Genomic DNA, 20,695 nt, shown 5'->3' with positions numbered 1-20,695 from the left:
GATGCTTCTGGAGTTTTATTGTATATAAATGTTGAAATCTTGATTATCTTGGATCTCAGGTTATTGGGTTCATTTCACAATTTTGAATGGATGCAATGCATTTTTGTTTCCAAAATATGTGTAAATTAGTTTGTGTTCTGCATTTAAAGTATAATTTACTAAGTGCTTTTAGTTTTATCAAATCATGTACCACATTCCCAGATCAAAGGAGTTTTGATACTGCTCCGTGTGCCCAAGTCATACTTTGATGTTCACACGACTTGAAATTGCCAGAATTTTGGCCTGTGAGAAAAATGTCATGTGAATATGATGCACAGCACATTTCTCAGCAGATTATGTACTTGCGTGCTGAAAGGTTTGTTCTTTCTTCAATTAGCAATATTATTTATTGTCTATCAAACATGGAATGTTTTTCTTCTGGTTGCATTAAATGGGAACAGGCAGGCAGAGGGCAAAAGGGAACTGCTGCTAGCAGAATGTTCTATTTGTAATTCAGGCCTCTCAATTCCAGCAATGATAAGAGCTGGTAAGGGATCTGGCTGTCTAATGGACAATTAATATTTTCAGTGCAGTGCATGGCTACACCAATCATCACACATAACCCACAATTTTCTACACAGACCTCAAATTACTCTCCAATATCAGACAGCAATCAGGGTCTGTGTCAGTAATAACATGTCTGATGGGAACAATGGGGCGAAGGAGCTTCTTGCATCCTGAATATTACTGTGGTTTTTTATTACAACGAAACAAATTACTTTGTTGCACTTGTTCTCAAATGTTGATTATTTACTGAGATGGAAAGATTGTTGTGCTTTACTAATTTACACACACAGTAGATCTGGTTGCTTTTGATTTTCCAATTCCAAGGTGAGCACAGACAAATAGTCTTTTTTTTGGTTTGTTTGTTTTAAATGATCACTTTTATTTATTGCTAAATACAGCAGGAAGTATTTCCATGTAGCATTACTACAGTGCCCTCTAAAACTATAGTAACAGGAGAGTGAAATTTATTTTTGCTATATACTTCAGGCATTTGGATTTGAGATCAAAAGATGAATATGAGACAGAAGTGCAAGCAATCACCTTACCTATTACATGGTATTTACAGGTGTATATTTTACTATTTTGGAGAAAGAGCTATTTTTGTGTTGAGTCCCCCATTTTCAGCTGTGCAAAATTAAGTTAATGGATAACTCAGGTGTTAACTGTTGCTCAGGTAGTTCCTTTTGCATGGATTGTTCACACATAAAAGAGCAGTGAGTGTCTATTCTTGGTTCCAGCCTTTTTTATGGAGATTGCATTTGGATTCAGGGACATATATCAGCACAAATACCACAGAATTAACTATGGCAGAAAAACAACCATTCTGCAAGCTGTGAGAACAGAAGAATGCATTAAGAATAGCAAGGAAACTGGGTATATCGAGTACAGCAGTTTAAAAAGTCTTGAAAAGGAAAGAAACACCTGACGGACTCAGAAATAAACGCTGTACTGGTTGGCCAAGGAAGACAACTACAGTCGATGACAGACAAATCCTAAGAGCTGTGACGTTCAACCCTAAAACAATGATCAATGACATCACCAGCAGTCTCCAGAAGGCAGGGGTAAAAATAACAAGCCACCGTACACAAAATTCTTTGAGAGAAAGAAGGCTGCACTGCAAGATGCAAACCTTTCATTGGCAGCAAGAATCAAAGATTAGAATTCAGATCAGATTAGAATTCACCCCCCAAAAAATAGATAAGTGCCATATGAGTTCTAGAACAAAGTTTTATGGACAGAGGATACCAAAATAAACCTTTGCCAAAGCCATGGAAAGCTGAAAGTGTGGAGAAAGGAGCAGCACGGAGCATTACCTCTTCATTCAAAGAGATAGTGTCATGGCTTAGGCATATATGGCTGCACTGGAGGAAGACAGTAGCAGGATTAAATTGGAAATGTACAGACAAATGTTGTCTGGCCATGTACAAAGACATTTTCTAACCTCATCGGCCGGTGCTTCATCACGCAACGTCCCGAGACTCACTGCCTATTCACCAAAGCATTCATCAATGCTGAAAGTGGCCGCAGTGGTGGCCTGGAAAAACATTTCCTGAGACGATTCCAAATGTTCGGTGATGTCAGTGGGTTGTGGACTTGATACAGTTATTGGATTTATGGGTTATGTAGCCAAACACTAGACTTTATTGTTTTGATTTACTTTTAAGTTCATCCAATAACTTAATTTTGCACAGCTAAAAATGGGGGAACTGAACAAAAAAATAGCAGTTGTCCCATGTAAAAAATTAATGTATGGTATTAGTAATTTAATAGAATGGACTTAAATAACACATTTTCCAAATTAAAAATGTATTACTAAAAAGGTTTCATGATTATTGGTGGTGCCCTTGTCATTAATACTTGGTGCAGCATCCTCAGGCAAATATAACAACACTGAGCCTTCTCCTATAATGTTCGGTAAGGCCAGAAAACAATTTTGGAGGGATCTTGAACCTGCATGCAGGACCTTTTAAGATCCTTGATATCCTTATGTTTGTGCTTATGGGCTGCCCTCTGCAATTCAGACCACAGGTTTTTGGATGAGGTAATTTTTTTTTTTTTTTGAGGTACAGAATGTTTGGGGTCATTGTCTTGTTGGAAGGTCCAGCTGCAGCCAAAGCTTCGGTTAAAGAGTTAATTTTTGGTCTCATCCATCCAAAACAGCTCGTTCCAATTGAAGTTCCAACGCTGAACTTGATTGGAACTGCATGCTATACAATTACTACAAGGGTGCCAACAAATTACCATTGATAGGAAACAAAAATTTTCTTTTTAGTGATTTTGGAAGAGCTAAATTTACCTGCCACAGAACTTTAATCGTATGCTACCCATTTAACAGTGCTTTAGTGAGGGCTTATTTTTCATTCATTTTTTCAGCTAACCACATGGTAGCTGAGCAATAAATCAAGTCAAACGTCGTTGGGTTGCTTTCACTCCAATCAGATAAAGCAGATCAAATGTGAACGTTGTATTCAGGAAGTGTATTTATTATTTTAGAAAACGTGATTAGGATGTCACCATAACGCCAATGGGGAGAAGGAGAGATAGACTAATAATTAGGTTTCTCCCACGAGCCTCATCATACATCTACGGCGACAATGAGTTCTGATCTACGTCAGCTCATGAGCTATCACTTCCTTCCTCCCTCGGGTAAAGCGTGGAGAAATGGAAATCGAGCTGTCAACCCGCCTCACTAAGAGCGAGGGGAGTTTTAAACATGCTGACAACAGGTGATAAAGATAAATGGATGGAGCTCCGTGTTCATTCGAGGCATTCCACTCTCTAAAGCTTGCCATTCCCGTCCCGTTGCATATTTAGGCCACCTTCAAGCTCTGATTGCAGACCCATTCTGCATTAACGATACATGGGCAAGCACAGCAGAATCGTCCATCGGCCATTTCCTGAAAGACACGGTGTCATAGAAAGGCACTGGCTGGCACCAAGACAGCTGGTAAGAGAGGAACATATTCCTCATCCTTGTTTGGGAGAGTTCAGAGTGGATTGCCAATGCATTGCAATTAAGTACTTTTTCAAATATTTAGCTAATACATTTGAAAGTGTTTCAGCTATAGCCTTGGTATTTATTTATTTATTTATTTATTTATTTAAGGCTGATGTAAATAACTGACACACTCTCAAATGTATTAGCTAATTATTTAATAACTATTTAATTAACATGTAAATGAACAAATATCGTGTGAATTAAAGTAACATTTAAGGGAGCGCTGATGTCTGATGGGATACTTGAATTGCCTGTACCGGCCAAGGCCAGGAACTCATTTATTCAGAGAAAGGACCAAAATAATTAGCCTTGAAATGGCCTGTGAAGTCGGATGGAAGCTCAGGAGCAACAGGCTGATAGGGAGTGATCCCCAGGGTCTGCTCCAGGATGAGGCTGCTGCTCAGTGAATCAGCCAGGGACAATTTAGTTTTTCAAAGTGTGGGATGGAGAATTTAAATCACAAAAACATGTTGACAAGGTTAATCACTTTTGTAATGCAAAACACTTGGCTTTTCCACATGGGTTTACTATGTGTGGAATCTGCAAGAGTGCCTAAAGCCACCAGTGGTATTAAGGAAGGAAGTAAACAAAGGAAGCTGAGTCACACGAGGTAGACTGAAAGACATGCATTTATGTATTTATATTTAACAGAAATAGCATTAGAATTATGACCAATGACCAAATATGACCTGAAATACATTTGACTTTTTTGAATGTAGGTGTCCCTGTGTGATTCAAATTTAAATATAGGCTTCTCTTTTCAGTTTTTATGAATAAAAAGTGGACTCTATTAACCTGTATACACAGTGAACTGTTCAGAAGGCTAGCATTATGAGAATTGTTACTGTACAGTGTGGTCATCATGATTTAAAAATAGCTTCTTTCACGTGAAGCAGGAAAATAAACAATGAATCAGTTTGGCGTTGAACAGTTCGTGTCCCATACAAACAACTTTTACAACAATTTAGCTCAACAAAAACCACTCAAAGTAAAATCCACCTTCATTCAAATTCCTGAGACTTGAATAAGACTTTAAGATGGATGATTCCTGATTTGATTTGGACTTGACCTAGATGACATGAGAGACTTGTTTTAAACATTTGCACAAACACTGATTTTAGGAGCAGGATGTTCAGAAAGTGTTAAATAAAGTGTTAAATCTAGGTCAATTTCTTTTTGTTCCTCTTCATTTGGAAATGTCGGATAATAGATCTGAGACAATCAAAAAAGCCTTTAAATATAGTTTAAAAACATTTCTGATACTGTATTTTTTCTAAAATTTTCTACTTTTATGTCAAAAAAGAAAAAGGTGTACAGTAAAAGGTGATTATTAGAATTATAACATTAACTTTATTGAACTTTCTCTGCCCTGTTGCTGAAAGAAAACAAATTGCTTAATGCCATTACATTTTGCTGCACAGCAGTGGGGATGTATAGTGGGCTTCACTGTGGTAATTAAATAAAATTGTTCATATAGCAACCAGAATAAATGAAGATACCAATGGTGCTGACTGTATTTGTAACTAATACCACACACCGTGTCTAAAGAAATGAGTCACACTACTTCTGCACTGTCTCTTCTTGCATAACTGTGTGTACAGACTGAGCTGCATTCTCCAGTATGTTATTTATATACACAGCTACGCACCATCTGTTGCGGTCATCTGTGATGGAGCAAGAAAAACTATCTACAGCCTTACAAAATAGACACTTGCCAATACTGTTTTCACAAGAAACTTCAGGCTCATAATTTGGTCTAATAAACCACTGGAAGTTATTACATCTTGGTTGACCGTTATGTATTACCTGCAATTGACAACTCATGCACACACACACACACAAGCACAAACAACATATAAATTGGAATGTAAATTTAAAGCAACTCGAGTTAACCAGTGAATCACAATGGCCTCCCCAAATGATGTCAAGGTGTGGTCCTTATGGTCTGAGTAAAATGTTTACAGGCTAAAGGACTAGCTGAATACATGGGTGAACAGGTGACTATGAGGGGGAAAAAGAAATCTTCAGCAGTGATGGCCTTCCTCCTCCCAGGCAAATCATGCCTTCATTAGAGCTTGTGCCGACTTAAATACTCTGTTTAAGGACCTGATCGCCTTATGCTGTTGGTGGGTGATCACTTTTTGCTCCTGAAGGAGGAGCCATTTTGTCCATGAGTGTGGCTTTTGTATTTGTGAGGCAGCTCCTCTAGCCACACATAGATTGACAACAGTGTATGAAAGCAATGCTCTCCATGAGAGCAGACATTTCCCTCCCTGTAGTGCTTTGTAGCCTATATGATGTGAAAGTCACTTAATCGTACCCAAATTCATTCGAGGAATGTGTGAGCTTCAGCTGCGGTGTTTCTTTCAGTGGTGAAGGTGACAGCCTTCTGTGATGACTCTGGAGCAGGCATGCACAAAGGTTTTCAGCAATGACCCAAAGATATCAATCCATGCTATTTCTGACACAAACTTATGTCATTTTCATTTATCACAATTAATTGATAACTAATGGTGAAACTGCTGACAATAGCCATGATTTACCTAAAAGATAAATGAAAGGACAATGTTACTGAAATTAGAAGCCAATTAATATCAAAAAAAAAAAAAAAAAGTCAAATGAGCATAATTTAAGGCTTTATCAATGACGTGCAGTATGGGTGAAGTGCTCAAAGCTGCCAGAAAGAAAAGCATTGGATTAAACAAAACATTTCTTCTCATTAACATTAGTCATCGTCAATGAGTTTCTTTCAATGGGAGGTATCAGCCACTTCCCCGTGGGAAACAAGCTAGTTTCTAATGCTCATGTTGCTAATATTTAAAAACAGCCAAGATATCAACAATGCTCCAGATTTTATTTATTTATTTATTTTTATATATTTGTTGTCGAAACCACAAAAAGACTGGCAATGAACAAGTTAATTAGATGGAATCGGTACACAGGTTGTGGCATATGGAGTCAGATAACCATCACAGAGAATATGCTGAGAATATGTTCTCCAGAAACGCTGTTGCTCCTCCCTGCATTGAAACTCCATTCAAAGGACAAATCTACTGAGCTGCACTCTATCAGTCTGGAAGCAGGAGGAGGCAGGAGCACAGCACCATCACCTGATAAGTGGTACCAAGGAAATGATGCCCTTTTAGTATATGCCCAGACATTCACTCATATCGCCTTTATCAAGGGCTTGAAAAGGGCAAGCAAGAAAATGACAGATAACCCTTCATTGTCCCTTTTCAGGGTTTCTCTCTCCTTGTTTTTCTGGTCTTAGTTTCTGCACTTTCAAGTATACAGCGATTTATACTTACCGCATACCATGTATACTCAGTAGCTATTTAACACACACTCACTCCCCCATTCCATTCTGTGCATTCTGTCTTTATGCTATATTTTAAGTCAGTAAAATGTTACTGACTTAAACTATACCAGGCATGCAACATATGTATTGGGTTTTATGGAATGCAACTTTCTAATGTTAGATATTCATATGAATGGATTATAAAAAGGTTCTTCTATTTTTCACACCTGCTGCTTGCAATCCATTTTTAATAACATCAGGCCTGTATGTAGTTCACCGTCCCCTATTTTTAAGGGGAGTATTAGGATGCAGTTAATTGCCCCAATCGCACGCTGGTAGGGTTTGGAAACAAGTGTTCATGTTTCACGAAAGAGTCCCTCCATTATGTAATTAAGCCTCAAGTTAATGACCTATGGGTGACACCTCTCGGTTGACTATTTTTTCCTCTGCAGGCGATGGGGAAAGCAATATTATGTCAACGTAATTACATCCCCACCCAACTAATGAAGGGCCTTTTAGGGTAATTGCAGACATCCATGAGTGCTACAGAGTCTGAAACACTATAAAGCACCAGGTTATAAAATGCATTTGGAGTGGTTAACCAAGTGCACCGTATGACTTGTACTCAGATTTGCAGGAGAAGCTTAAAGCTGTTTGAACTGTAACAAAACACAAACAGAAAAACAAGAAGAGGTTAGAAGGAATGTTTCAGATTTCGCTACCAGAAAAAACCATACCCTTGAATGGCACATACTGTACAGTAATATGTAACTAGTGGTGCTTTACTTGTTTAGACATTTGCAAATGATAAAATTCAATATCCAATATCCTTCAAAATCAAATGCAATATAAACATTTGGCTAATGTTACTGGGAATTTAAGAAAGACAGACCTAACCTGCATAATAGTGATAAATTGATCCTAATGCCCATTGGCTTTTAAGTTGGGAACCAAAGCTTTGCCAAATCTCATCATGGTTGCAATTTTCATTGGATTTTATCAGCTGTTCATATCAATCTTGCAACAGCTTTGCAACCGAGTTGTTTCCATAACAGACAGACACCAACAAACAAAGCTGCCAAACTCCCCTGCTTGCGATCACAGATTCCTCATGGCCATTTGTCACAATGCGCGGCAGTTCCTTTGAAACTGTGAAACGATGGTAATCACAACAGGGTTCTTCTGCAAACTCATTAGTCCCGTGGTAATGCTGAGTGCCGTCAGGAACGGGATCCTGCATTACAGAGAAGCGCCAGCCAGATTGCACCAGTCACTGAAATTATTCAACCGTATTCTTCTCCCTCCGCCAGATTTGTCAGCATATGATTGCTTTGTGGAGACAGACGGCAGAGTTGATTGGAATGCTGGGACTTGCCACAGCTGCTTTAGATGCTGCAAAGGTCAGTTTATTTTTTTTCTCTGAAGTTCACGTTTGATTGTAGCTGAAAAGGGCACATTACACCATCTGAGCCCCCTCCCCACCCCCCACCCCCCACCCCGCACCTTGGCATTTTTGCAGTTATATTTTCTGAACTGCTGCCTGATGGACACAATCACACAGAAGGCGACTTGAGCTAATGAAAGAACCATTTTATTACAAAAAGTAAACACCTGGAGAAGAAAATATTACAGATTGAAAAGTAGGCTGGATCATAGTAAGTAAACTGCAAAGTAAATTCTAAGACAAGTTTACCTTTAACACCAGAGTGCAGTGTTTGTCCCCTGGTGTCACTGAAATGCTGACAGGACAACAGTGCAACAACAACGTGCAAACACACTGTGCACAATAGGTATGCATGGGCTGGCTTTCTACCTTAAACCACAGTGTACCATAGAAGAAAGCGTAGGTCAAAGTGCCACCAGCATAGGGATATACATCTCAGAGCTCTCAGAGGTTGAGCTTGGCTGATTCACTGCCAGCTTATGACTGTAAACAAGCAACTTCATAAGGCATAGAGCGAAGGGACAGGGGGAGTGGGTCAAACTAAGATCTACAGACATAGTCAATAAAGGGACGCAAGTTTGTAAAAATTCACTCACCATCTGTGCTCATTTGTCAGCCCACATCTGTAACCAAGAGTGTATCCGCAGATTTAAATAGATATTTGGAATGTTTTTAATAAGGCAGTGCAACACAATCTAGACCATGCAAGCCCAACAATCGACTGACCACCACTTTGGATTATATTAGTCTTGGATCTGCTTCCTGAGAAACTAGGAGGACTTTTATAACCCATAAGTGCAAAGCTGTGGCAAACTCTACAATAGTACCCAATAATATGACCCATCTTACCTCTTGACGCCAGTTACATAAACATCACAACTGGATGAACAAAGCACTGCGATTAAAGTTTGATCCTAGAAATGTCATTATGTCATACAGACACATTTCATAAATCTTGTATATTTAGTTCATTACCATTTTCCTCTGGGAATGAAAATGGACAGGTATTTTGTTATTGTTATTGCAGTTGTGCAATAAAGATTTATCAGACATTTAAATCCACTTAGAACCAAACAGAATTCAATTAATTTAGTTTGGGAAAATTCTCCTCTACTGATCAGGAATTAATTTTTCTGTTTGGCTATTATAATTCATTCTTAGCATTTCTCAATGTATACTGACTCCAGTCTGGGTCATCCTGCAATTCTCCATAACAACATTCTTTGAATAACAAAATTGCTTAATTATGCAGATAACTCTCTGGCATATTAAACAGATATTCTCCTCTTGTATATCTGAAGCACAGTATTCAAAGCTTCAGTGGACAAATGAGTTTCCACAAACACCACTGTAAGAGTAACGTTACTGCATAAATATTAATTTACAGAAAAGTAATAAAAATATGTAAACTTTTTGACTCCACTGTACTCTACTCAAGCGATATGGAAGTCTGGTGCACAGACTTTAATCAAAACATCATCATATCACACAATAAACTTCCCTACTGCTCAAGGATCAGGGAGATCTCAACAACAAATCACATTGTCACATCAACAACAGATGATATCGTAGAAAAAGGGATCAAAATAATCTCCTCTGATTTCTTTTCTTTGAATTTAAGTATGGGGAGAAATGAGACATTGCACATCAGAGACCAACCTGTGAAAGAAGAGGATTTTGTTGGGTAAATTTAAGTCTGTGCATTCTTCCCTCTCCTATCACTGCAGAAACAGAAGCCTATCACAGCCTATCTCCCAGATGTAAACAGCATCATTATAACCCAAAGATCAATTCAATTCAGTTAAACTCTCAGAAGGGGGGTGAAATCTTGATATGTAGGGCAGATCGAGGACATCTAGGGATATAGAGCAGAACCTGCTCGATATAGAATTCCTTAAATCAAAATTTTACTAATGGTGTCATTTTGACAGTTTAAAGGACGGTGCTTCTGTTAATGAGTACAGATCTGGTGAGGTGGGCTTGTGGTCAGTCAAGTCTGCAAGAGGAGATATTGGTTTTAGAAAATATGTTCCTTCATAAGATTCAGAAACCAACATCCGCAGAGAGACGACAGCAGGGAATTTGATGGTTAAATTGTTCAGGGGAAAAGAAAGGTCATATCAGATCCATCCCCTCCTTTCTGGGGAGCATTTACCCGCGGCACCAGGTCTGGCCAACGGGCAATGTGCTCGCTGCCTGTGGAGCACGGACGATCGCGTTCAGGGGATGAGGTAGTCGAAGGTGTCCTTCTCCCTGTAGTCAGTCCAGGTGGAGGAGGGCATGCTGCGGTAGGGGTCCAGTAGGATGCGGAAACAGCGCACGATGAGCAGGCCCAGGATGATGAAGAGCAGGAAGACAAAGACAAACGCTGCCTTCTGCTCCAGGCTCAGGGACGAGGGCACAGGCAGAGCTGCCCCCGAAGCTGAGATTGTGCTGCTCAGGAATGCCTCGGCCATTTTGGGTGTGTTGCCCAAACGGATTCTTCTTCTGTACTTAAGTCTGGGTTAGGCAGCCATCTTTGCTGTGCTAGGAAAATTAACGTCTGAAGGCTCCTATATGAAGATAAAAGCAGTTTGGAAACAATAGTCAAAATAAGGCAAATTCTAAAACTAAGACCAAGACCGTGTTTGTTCCTCAACTTAACTTGATTTATTAAATCTCTCTTTACAGAATGTTGTATTTTACAAAGGCAAGGAAATGGTCAACTTTGTAAAGTATTATTCCATTGCTCTGAATATGGATCCATCAAAAGTAAACTTGATTATAATGATCTAAGAATCAGCATACTCCTCTTCATATACTGGAAAACAAATATGGTTACTTTTTTGGTTACTTTAATCTAAAACAAGCTCTGATGCACCAATTTGACCAAAATAAAAAAGACTCTTTTTTCTTCCCTAAATGGGACATGTGCATGTTGTTACTTAGCCAGCTACAAACAAATCAAACAATAGGAGATGCGCTTGCAGTTTTAATTCTTGAACCCTACTCTGTTCATAAGAACAAACATAAAATAATCTGCATAAAATAGTTGAAAACATTTCATTAATAGAAACTGTGTCACAATGTAGAGCTTCCAAAGAGTTCCCCTAAGGGAAAAAATGTTGAAAGAGCTTTGTGTGCAGACAACCCTTGACAATATACCGATTGAAATGACTTTATTGTGAGAAGACATTCCAAAGAATTCAATAGCCATGGTCTCAAGAAAAGCAGGGAGGACAAGGTGAAGGACAAACGAAAAACAGCAGAACGGCAGAGGTACAAGGGACACAATGCAAGCTGGGCAAGAGTGAATCAGCTTTCCCACAGCAATTCTGTAACCCTTACTCCCCAATGTATATGCACCCTTTTCTTCTGTATGACGCAAGAGATATAGTTAGCTTTCAGGACTAAAGGCTGTGGCTAAGAACACGAAGCCTGGCTGAGAACACAAATCTCACAAGAGTCTTACACATTTTACTCTTGTTCTGAATCTTGTTCTGATGTCACCTGCAATAGTAGATTTTCCCGGTCATGTCACTGAGCTCGGATAGATTGGCATGGCTTTCACCCCATGCTTCCTGTGTAAAACCAGACGGTCCAGTTTATGGTTCCTTGGCCTCTGTTAGGATGGAGTGCGTCTAACGCATCGAATGGGGCGATTGCACAAGGCCTCATGCCTGTGAAGGCCTCACGTCAGGCAGGGATTTTTGATTAATTCAATTTTTTGCTGATGCCTTTTAAAATTTTTTAAATGTTCAGACACAGAAACATGTTTCTTCTTGGTCAATGATATAGGCCTAGGAAATCTAGCATGCGGGCAGACTACATAATATATATAATACTTATAATATTGTGTATTATTCTATTGTCCATTATCTATCAGCAGTGCAGCATACTAAGCATAGGGGAGGTTACTCAAAACAACAGTGGAGGGTGGATGATGGGCACATTGGTTACAGTGTATTGCACCGGAGAAAAAAAGACTTTCGTATGTTCTGTGTGTGTGTGTGTGTGTGTGCAGTGCATCATGATAAAGGCCTTGTGCTGCCAACTTCACACAGGGCCTCCCATATCCCCCAGTCAACCCTTTATTATTTTCATAGAGACTGAGAATGCCAGTTGGGAACAAATGAAAGAGCAGACTTACAGAAATGATAGTGGTCAGAACAACCTTTTGGTCATACACATCGTTGCAGTTGTTTCTATTTCTTATCAATGGCTGATCATCATTGGTTTGATTTGGCTTACATTTGGAAGTTTATATAGGTTTGTAAATATATTTCATATGGGTATGTTTTAAAGACCTGCAAGACCTGTATAATAAATATTTTACATACACATAATTAAAAGATAATAATACTGGATTCAATTATTTTAGTAAACGCTTGAATAAGTGCTTTGGATAAAATTAAATACCTCAGTCATGTAAGCTAGTTGGTTACAGAGGAGGTCGGTTATTTGTGGCACAGATTCAAATTATAATATAGAGACCTGAATTCACTCAAATCACACATCTCTTTTTTTAAAGCACCTATTTTTAATAATCTCAAAAAATAATTTTTAAAAATAATTCATAGTTATTTACATTGTCCAGCATTACATATATCTCTCAAAACCCATATAAGATAGGAAAGTAGAAGGGTTGACTTCTGTATTGTGAAAATTTAAGCATTTGGTGGGTCTTTGATATCTCAGTTGAATTATCTGGATATTAAATTTTGAACTGACATACATTCTTTCTGCAAGAATCTATCATTTTTTCAACAGAGCTGCCAATGAGCTTCAGCTTCAGGGTCAAACAAATGGTTTTGGCCATTCTACAGCAAGGAATATTTTTCCTTCAGTGGATTTGTCTCAAAAAAACTCCCTGGCTTGTCTTTGTGCATTCTGAGAATAGCTTCTGATTTGTTCAGATGCCCCATGAGATTTGCCTGGACCAGCGTGTGCTATTCACGAAGAGAAGAGCAACTGGAATGCACAGAGATAGTGCTTTGAATGGCTTTAGAGTCCCACTTAGTGAACTGTCAAGGAAAAAAAAAAAACAGGCAAAGTCGAAATACTGAAGTGTACCGAAACAGGTTTAAGAGGCTGTGCCTTTTGACTCCACTGCAGCGTGCATCATTTGTGTCTTCGTGAAAAAAGATAACATCAAAATTCATGATATATTTATTGTGAGTACTGGTATATTGGTATAAATTATACATCCCCACGCTTTATTCACATGATGCTCTTTGGGGGTACTCGCTGGCCTTCATCGTTGGACTGAATAAACCATCTTAGTACTCTGTTGCGTTCTGAAAGCATCAACACCCCCCCCCCCCCCCCCCCGCACACACACATGCAACCAAACACAGTTGCTTTTGTTCAATACAATAATAATTACTACACCAAGTAATGCTGTCTGCCTTTGCTAGGACAGAAAGAGGAAGGTCATGTGGTTATATCTTCTTTTGTTTAATATTGTGTTTCAATGAAAATGTTGAACACAATGGTATAAAATGTAGTTCTGTCAAAATAAGCTCAAAGTTCTGTCCCACATAGGACTTTTTTCTGCAGTCGGTCAAACCACCATTTGTAATGTATGGTACCTGCTTAGGTTATCAGAGCTGTCATTTGTTGTATGAATTAAGAGGACTGGAGAGCTGGATGATCTGTAGTTCAGAGCTGTCTTATGTAACAAAAGAATGCTGCCCACTTAAATCCAAAACTAGGCAGCCCACATGCTGAAAAAGTGGCTTTCTTTTGCCAGGCAACACACATGGTATGATCTGCACATGTTGCAAGTTCCCCAGCACTTTATCCCCACAGCGATCGATGCAAGGCTGTGCCCCTGTGAACAGACTCCGAGAGCCATGAACAGCTGGTCTGCAACCAAGCAAAAGAAAAAGCGCCATGCTGACTACGTAAAATTCCAGAAAAGAAGCCTGTTTTTTTTTTTTGGAAAATAAATAAAAAAATTAATAAATAGGCCATTTCCAAAAAGAACGGTCTCAGTGACACTGGCAGACATCAAGTCAGATAGCAAGAGGGGAAAATATTCTCCATCTTTGGCTTGGAGAGTTCAGAGTGGATTGTCAATGTATTATAAAAAATGACTCATCCAAAGCCTAACAAATCCAAATAAATAAATAAATAAATAAATAAATAGGCGCAGCTTGGGTTTAGCCTAATCTACATGCGCGTTTCCCTTTCAGACTACTAATATTTTCGATATGCCCGCCACCAATCATTGCATTTAGATAAGCAGAAATGTATTCCACCCAAATAAATATTCTATCGAACAAGCACCGCATGCCTTTGAGTGATATTATTATTAAATAATTCATCACCATTTCTTGATCACATATATTTTCATAAAATATCCCCATCTCACACGCACTACCAAGCTGCTGACCATTGATGATAACAAATAAAAAAACAAGTTCTGGTCTTATATGAAATCATAATATATTTAGCAATGATAATGCAATTATATAAGCTGCAATTTGCGTCTATACACATTACTCAACTCGCATTTTATCGGCAAATTCAAAGGGATGGGCATGCGTGGCATTATGAGCTCCCAACATGCCAGTACAATCAGAAATTAGTGCTAATTTTCAATCTATCAATTAACGTATCTCCACGCATTTTCATATAAAATAAGTGTCATCCATTAGAAATAAATTAAAATGATATAGCAACCTGACAGCTACAAGTCTATTCACGCGCGCATTTCACCACAGATCCATTTGCTTACCTGTTGTCTCGATGTGGATAACTCGTAAGACTCCGCCAGCATGATGCTGATGGTTGGCTGAGAAAATGTATTTAGAAATACAGTTACGAAATTATTTATTTACGCAACAACTTGAATTAAACAACGGTTGAAAATGTATTTCTTAAACTTTGTTTTCACCCCTTCGCTCTCTATACCATGCCTTCTCTCCCTCTCTCATCATATCTCCCTCCCTCTCTCTACCCATGTCCCTTTTTTTTTTTTTTTTTACAAGAGGACCTCGCGCTGTCTCGTCACCTATAGCAACCAGTTGCTATAGCGATCGTTTTAGGTGCTGTTGTGCGCTTTTTTCTGATGCGGGGTAAGCCGAGTGAGGCTGACCAACCTGCATCGCAGAGCTTCACGCCTGATTGAGCGGATTCGATTTCTTCAAACCCTGGAATGCTTCCATTACACGTTCCAGGGTTCGCACACTAGTTGCTCCAATTTGCTAATGAGCTTATCAACCAGGTTCGTACAGGCAGCCTATGTAAATTAGTTGGTTCACAAATAGTTATTTGGATCAAATCATGTTTTCTGTCCTAACTCTTATGGGAATGTTTATAACGAAGATATATTAGAAACCATTCCAAACAGCGAACCCAGTAAGTTTGTAGAACCACTATATTTATGTTCTAGAAACGCTTACTGGAAATCGGTGTGTATCACGGTTGACTAGCGAATTGAAAAACAGATTTAAAAAAGCTTGCTTTTTGCTTTTTGATTGATCTCTTCTCCCCCCCCCCTCTCTCTCTCTCTCTCCTCTCTACGCCCATGCAATAGAACATGCATTTATCGAGAGTGTAATGGCCTAGACGTCCCATTTCACTCTTTGTAGAAGGCGTTCATGATTCAGCTTGTAATTCCAACCTTTCTATATGCAACAACAGTTATTCTGTGTTAGCATACAATGCATACAGAGTATGTGTAGGACTGTTATTTTTATTGGCTTTCACCAACTCCTTACATAACACCCAAAGACACGGTCCCTAATTTAAGCCAAATTATCAGTCTGGATTTCAGAACACTGAAACTGTATATTGAAGTATCTTGTTTCATTGCAGTAGCCCTATACCTTTATCAGTCCCTCTGTACCCAACTGTACACAACTATCAGGAACATCTGTGACTAGAAGAAGAGAAGGCTAGAATGTCAGGAGCCTCTTGCTGTAACTGTACTTTGACTTTAATCAGCATTTGGCGACTGCAGTGCATAGTTAGCCATGAGTGCAAGTGGACCTGTTATCATTCCTCTTCCGGCAGGTGTACTCTATCAGCGGAGGACATATCTGATGACACGTTTGCTCTTTGTCTTCCTGGCCACACAACACTATTGGCAAGGTTCATCTGCAGTTGTTGTGGGATGGGACAGGGGAGGGGAAAGCCATTCAATTAATTCTGGGCACTTTGAGCAATCTGAGCTGTAAGTGTTCTTTGCTGCAGCTACCACCAGCTTGTAGGCTAATTTTTCATGACAGGAACATAGTAATGTGGAAAAAATGGCTTTTTGGGACAGTTTGAGTCCCTTGACATCTTAAAAATATGACAATTGACTCTGTGGTGACTGTTAAGCATTCTGACTTCAGGTTCATTAGAGTCTGAACAGGCAATGTACCTGTCATTCACAGTACTCCAGTACACAAACACCATGGCACGCATTACACGTTGACACTAGTTTCACCACTGTTATCAGATTCCCAAAACATTAGAGGAAATATGAGTGAACATTGCTTGGGATGCAATACTGCACATATTCATTGTTTTTCTGGGAGAATCCCTTATTTTGTTGAAGTATTATATTTTGATATATAACTTTAGCAGATTAGCAATAATTTGTAAAAACATAAACAAAGAAAAGGTTGCAGTTATTTCTGGAGGGAAAGGGTCATAAATCTATTTGATATTTATTTAACATTTATTTCGCAGTTTGCACTATTTCCTCACACCAAGAAGGTCTTTGATTCAAATCCCAGCCTTTCTGTGTGGAGTTTGCATGTTCTCTCTGTGTCCACGTGGCTCACTGGGTACATCTCAATACTTGAAAAATGTTTCCTTCTTTCATCCACTGCCACCTCCTCTCCTCCATGCTTGGAAACCAATCTTTGTGTCCTCCCTCCCTCCAGCTTCCCAATATTTGAGGAGACGAGCAAAGCGGCTTCAAACTCGGCTCCACACCTCCTCTGGTGAAGGATACATCGATGTATGCTAGCGTGGAAGTCTTCATATTTCTAGGTGACATCATCGTGCTCACACCCACAGGAACTGAAAGACCGTCCCACAGAATCTGACACAATCCAAACTTTAGAAAGTGGAGATGGCTGAAGAATTGCATTTCCCCCAATTATGCAAGATATTTAGCCAAATTTGTGCGTGGTTCAGTTGGTTATCACACATAGCGTAGTACCCGAAAGCTAGATTACCTACAATGGATAACAAAATGTTAGTTTGTTTTTGTGGCTCATATCCTACAGACAAATTCGGTAATTTAAGACTGGCAAACAGGTTTATTTATTTGTATATGAACGTTAGATAAATGATCATGACTCTAAACATAAATAAGCATGGCATCTACCGTTATTTCACTGTGTGAATATGCACAAATTAATTTATTCAACTAACCGTTTCCAAGGACGTAGCCTATTTATTACCAACGATTTTGAGTTCAGATGTTATAGTGGGAAATAATTGTTTTTCAGTGTGAACACTGAACGTTGGGGAACAATAACATAATATGAAGAGGCATCAGTTTCACTAATCTATGGAAATGTTTCTGAATTAGTCTATGTGAGATGGAATGAAGTGGCAATGTAGGCTGTCACAGTACGCTAAGTCAATTATGCTCAGACATTGAGCACATCAGGATTCTGGAATTGCAGTAAATTGTTATGTTTGTATACTATGAGATGTTTACTTTGATCTAATGTTACGATTTCACATTATTTCCCGTCTCAGTGCAAATTACAGTCCCAATTACTTATAGGTTACTTGCAGCTTTAATGGGCTGACCACGTGTAAGATCTGTGTTTGGCTATGGGACTATTTGTAGAGTTGGCAAAATATAACGATCATGATAGAGCTATTTAATAAATAGTCGCCGTCACCTTTTATGATGGCGAAGCAGATGAGCTGTCCCAATTTTCTTCACGCCTCCTCATCATTTTCTTTCCTCCACTCTCCTCCTCCCCTCCTTTCCTCAACATATTTTCACGCAGGAGATGAGTGAAAGTGGGGAAAAGGAGGTGAGGAGTGAAAAGTAATGGGATGCATCCCCTGAGTATTCTCTGGGTACTCCGGTTTCCCCCAACAGTCTAAAGACATGCAGGTTAGGTTAGAGTGTGTGAGTGAATTGTGTATGTGCTCTACGAATAGATTGGTGACCTGCCTCGGGTGTATTCCTGCGTCTCACCCAATGCATGCTGGGATAGGTTCCAGTACCCCCCGTGACCCTGAACAGGAATAATTGGGTTAATTGACTAATTGTTTGATTTCAAATCCAAAGTTGTGGAGTACAGAGCCAAATCAAAAAATGTCCCAAACATTATGTATATCTGACAAAAATACATTTTATGACATGCTTTTGCATTTAGGCTTTTACAAGTAGGGTTTATGACTGTGAAATGTATCTAATATTACTTCCCATGAGAAGCAGATTATGACAAATTCTTAATTATTCTCACAACTGAAGGACAGCTTGACAAAGAATGATTCACAGGCATCTTTAATTAAATAGTGAGATGTTTTGCCTATTTTGAATGGGAAGCGTCATGAATTGGTGAAGTTCTGTATTGAGGAGACTTGGTAAAGACAACAGTAATGGCATGTTTGCAGTTTTTGTCAATTACTTTATTATATTTTTTCACTATGCAATGTGTCTCTGTCATCTGTTTTTACTTTAAGTACTTCTCAATAAAATATATTAGTGCATTATAATTAATTGCTTTCTTGACATCATATTATATTAATCTAAAAAGCCAACCATTTTCATTTTCAAACAGCCATTAATTCTAAATTCCCATGGGTGTTTACATCAATTGGAGCGTAAATACAATGTTTTGTTGTAATAAACATAAAAAAAGAAAATAAACTACCAGCAAGCATCCAGGGATAATCAGCTTAGCGTGTGGTCCACTTGGTCTCATACTGCAGCTGAGCTTATTAGACACGAGATGCTGTTTCAATCCTCCTTCACAAAGTAGCTTTGACAAACATTATTGAATGCGCTGATATTAGGGCTTTTGTTTTTGTTTCTGAAATAGAGTAGATCTAATCCAATTTGAATATTATTTGAGTTCTCGAGGAAATAAATGTCTCACATCACTTGAGTGTTAATTGGAACTTCCAAAAAGGGCTAAAACATTTCATGGAAGGGAAATTGTACATAATACAATTATGGTTGCTGGAAACATTAAAATATAACTTTGGTTGTCATGACTTTTTGCCTAAAACTTCAATGTGTTTATTATAATTATATATAACTCATATTTCATGCCACTTCTGAAACAAAGGCCAGTGTAAATCATAGCTGACCGTCTTAGCTGGCACAATGGCTATTGATATGATATTTTTCAAATGATACATTAAACCAATGTGATAAATGCTGCACCTAAACCTATACCCTCAATGACTCACAAATTCATAACTTTTGGACAATAACTCGAGCCTGCAGTTTCAGCTCCTAATTGTGAAGCATCAGTCTTTGCAAAGAATTCACTCGTGCACTCACAAAACATTACTGAGCTGTACATTGAAATTTCAAAAGAAAGAATGTATGTATGTCACAGATTTATTGATTGATTTCCAACTAGATTGAGTTGTGGATGGGGAGGGTATGATATTTAAATGTTTTGTTTCACAATTTATTACAAATACAAATGTAAAGAATGTATCTTTCTCTTGGCATTTGTTTTTAATAAATATGAAGCCGGCTCTGAAAAAAGATATCCATTTTTATTTAACTAAATTAGATTTGGTGGATTTTGGATTTGGAAGGATGAACCTCATGTGTCTCAAATGAAATTACTATCCACACTGCTATGTCTTTCAGTTGCCGTGGTTACCCGAGGGCACCATTGAAGTTCCAGCTTCCTTCATTTCAGTGACTGCAAATATTGAGTGATGTTGATTTTTTAAAGCAAATTTTCATTGCAAACAAGCGAATAAATACATAGAATGTAAAACTTTTATTCTGTAATATGTACCCATGCCTGCAAATGGAATTGTACATGCTTGGCCATATGTGATCCATTAATAAATGAATAATACATTTGTGAAAACATGGGTCCAATATATTAGTCTAAACAATTAAGAGAAAATAGTTTAAAAAAATAGTTTCCCCACTGGCTCAATTGGCTATTTCCCTCGTGGTTTTGAGACATTTAGACAAATACATTAATGTTTCTTTTTACTAAAATAATTTGGGAAGATAAAGTAATATTGATTTATTATGCTTATAGTTAGATTCTAGGGTCACTTAGAGTATTTTCATGTTGAACAAAAATAATGGCAAATTAGCAAATTCTGTATTTGATTCAATACCCTACTGCTTCATTGGTCTGTTTATACCTACTCTTGAAGCTTATCCAAATTTCAAAAATATTTAGTTTGGAGCATCTACCTGAAATAATGCGAAAACACTTGGAATAATGCAAAACAAAATAAATTGCAAGCCACC

The 20,695-nt window shown here is 38.4% G+C and overlaps 1 protein-coding gene and 1 long non-coding RNA gene across 3 annotated transcripts; one reads left to right on the top strand and one right to left on the bottom strand.

The window, feature by feature from the left end:
- Positions 1–8,411: 8,411 nt before the first annotated feature.
- LOC135263717 (cortexin-3) lies at positions 8,412–15,451 on the bottom strand. 2 transcript variants are annotated; one of them, XM_064352055.1, is made up of 3 exons: positions 15,372–15,451; positions 15,008–15,064; positions 8,412–10,838 (listed from the first exon to the last, which is right to left on the bottom strand). In XM_064352055.1, exon 3 carries the CDS (start codon positions 10,740–10,742, stop codon positions 10,506–10,508), a length of 237 nt encoding a protein of 78 aa, XP_064208125.1. In that variant the 5' UTR covers positions 10,743–10,838; positions 15,008–15,064; positions 15,372–15,451; the 3' UTR covers positions 8,412–10,505. The 2 variants fall into 2 exon arrangements, with proteins under 2 accessions (XP_064208125.1, XP_064208116.1); XM_064352046.1 differs by lacking the exon at positions 15,372–15,451 and having other exon boundaries at positions 15,008–15,268.
- On the top strand, positions 15,249–20,307 carry LOC135263726 (uncharacterized). The gene is made up of 3 exons (XR_010332530.1): positions 15,249–15,496; positions 17,148–17,256; positions 20,069–20,307. It is a non-coding gene; the product is annotated as an uncharacterized LOC135263726 (long non-coding RNA).
- Positions 20,308–20,695: the final 388 nt, after the last annotated feature.

Source organism: Anguilla rostrata, chromosome 1 (genome assembly GCF_018555375.3).
Source record: "Anguilla rostrata isolate EN2019 chromosome 1, ASM1855537v3, whole genome shotgun sequence".
Lineage (NCBI taxonomy): Eukaryota > Metazoa > Chordata > Actinopteri > Anguilliformes > Anguillidae > Anguilla > Anguilla rostrata.
This window is presented reverse-complemented; position numbering and strand designations above follow the sequence as displayed.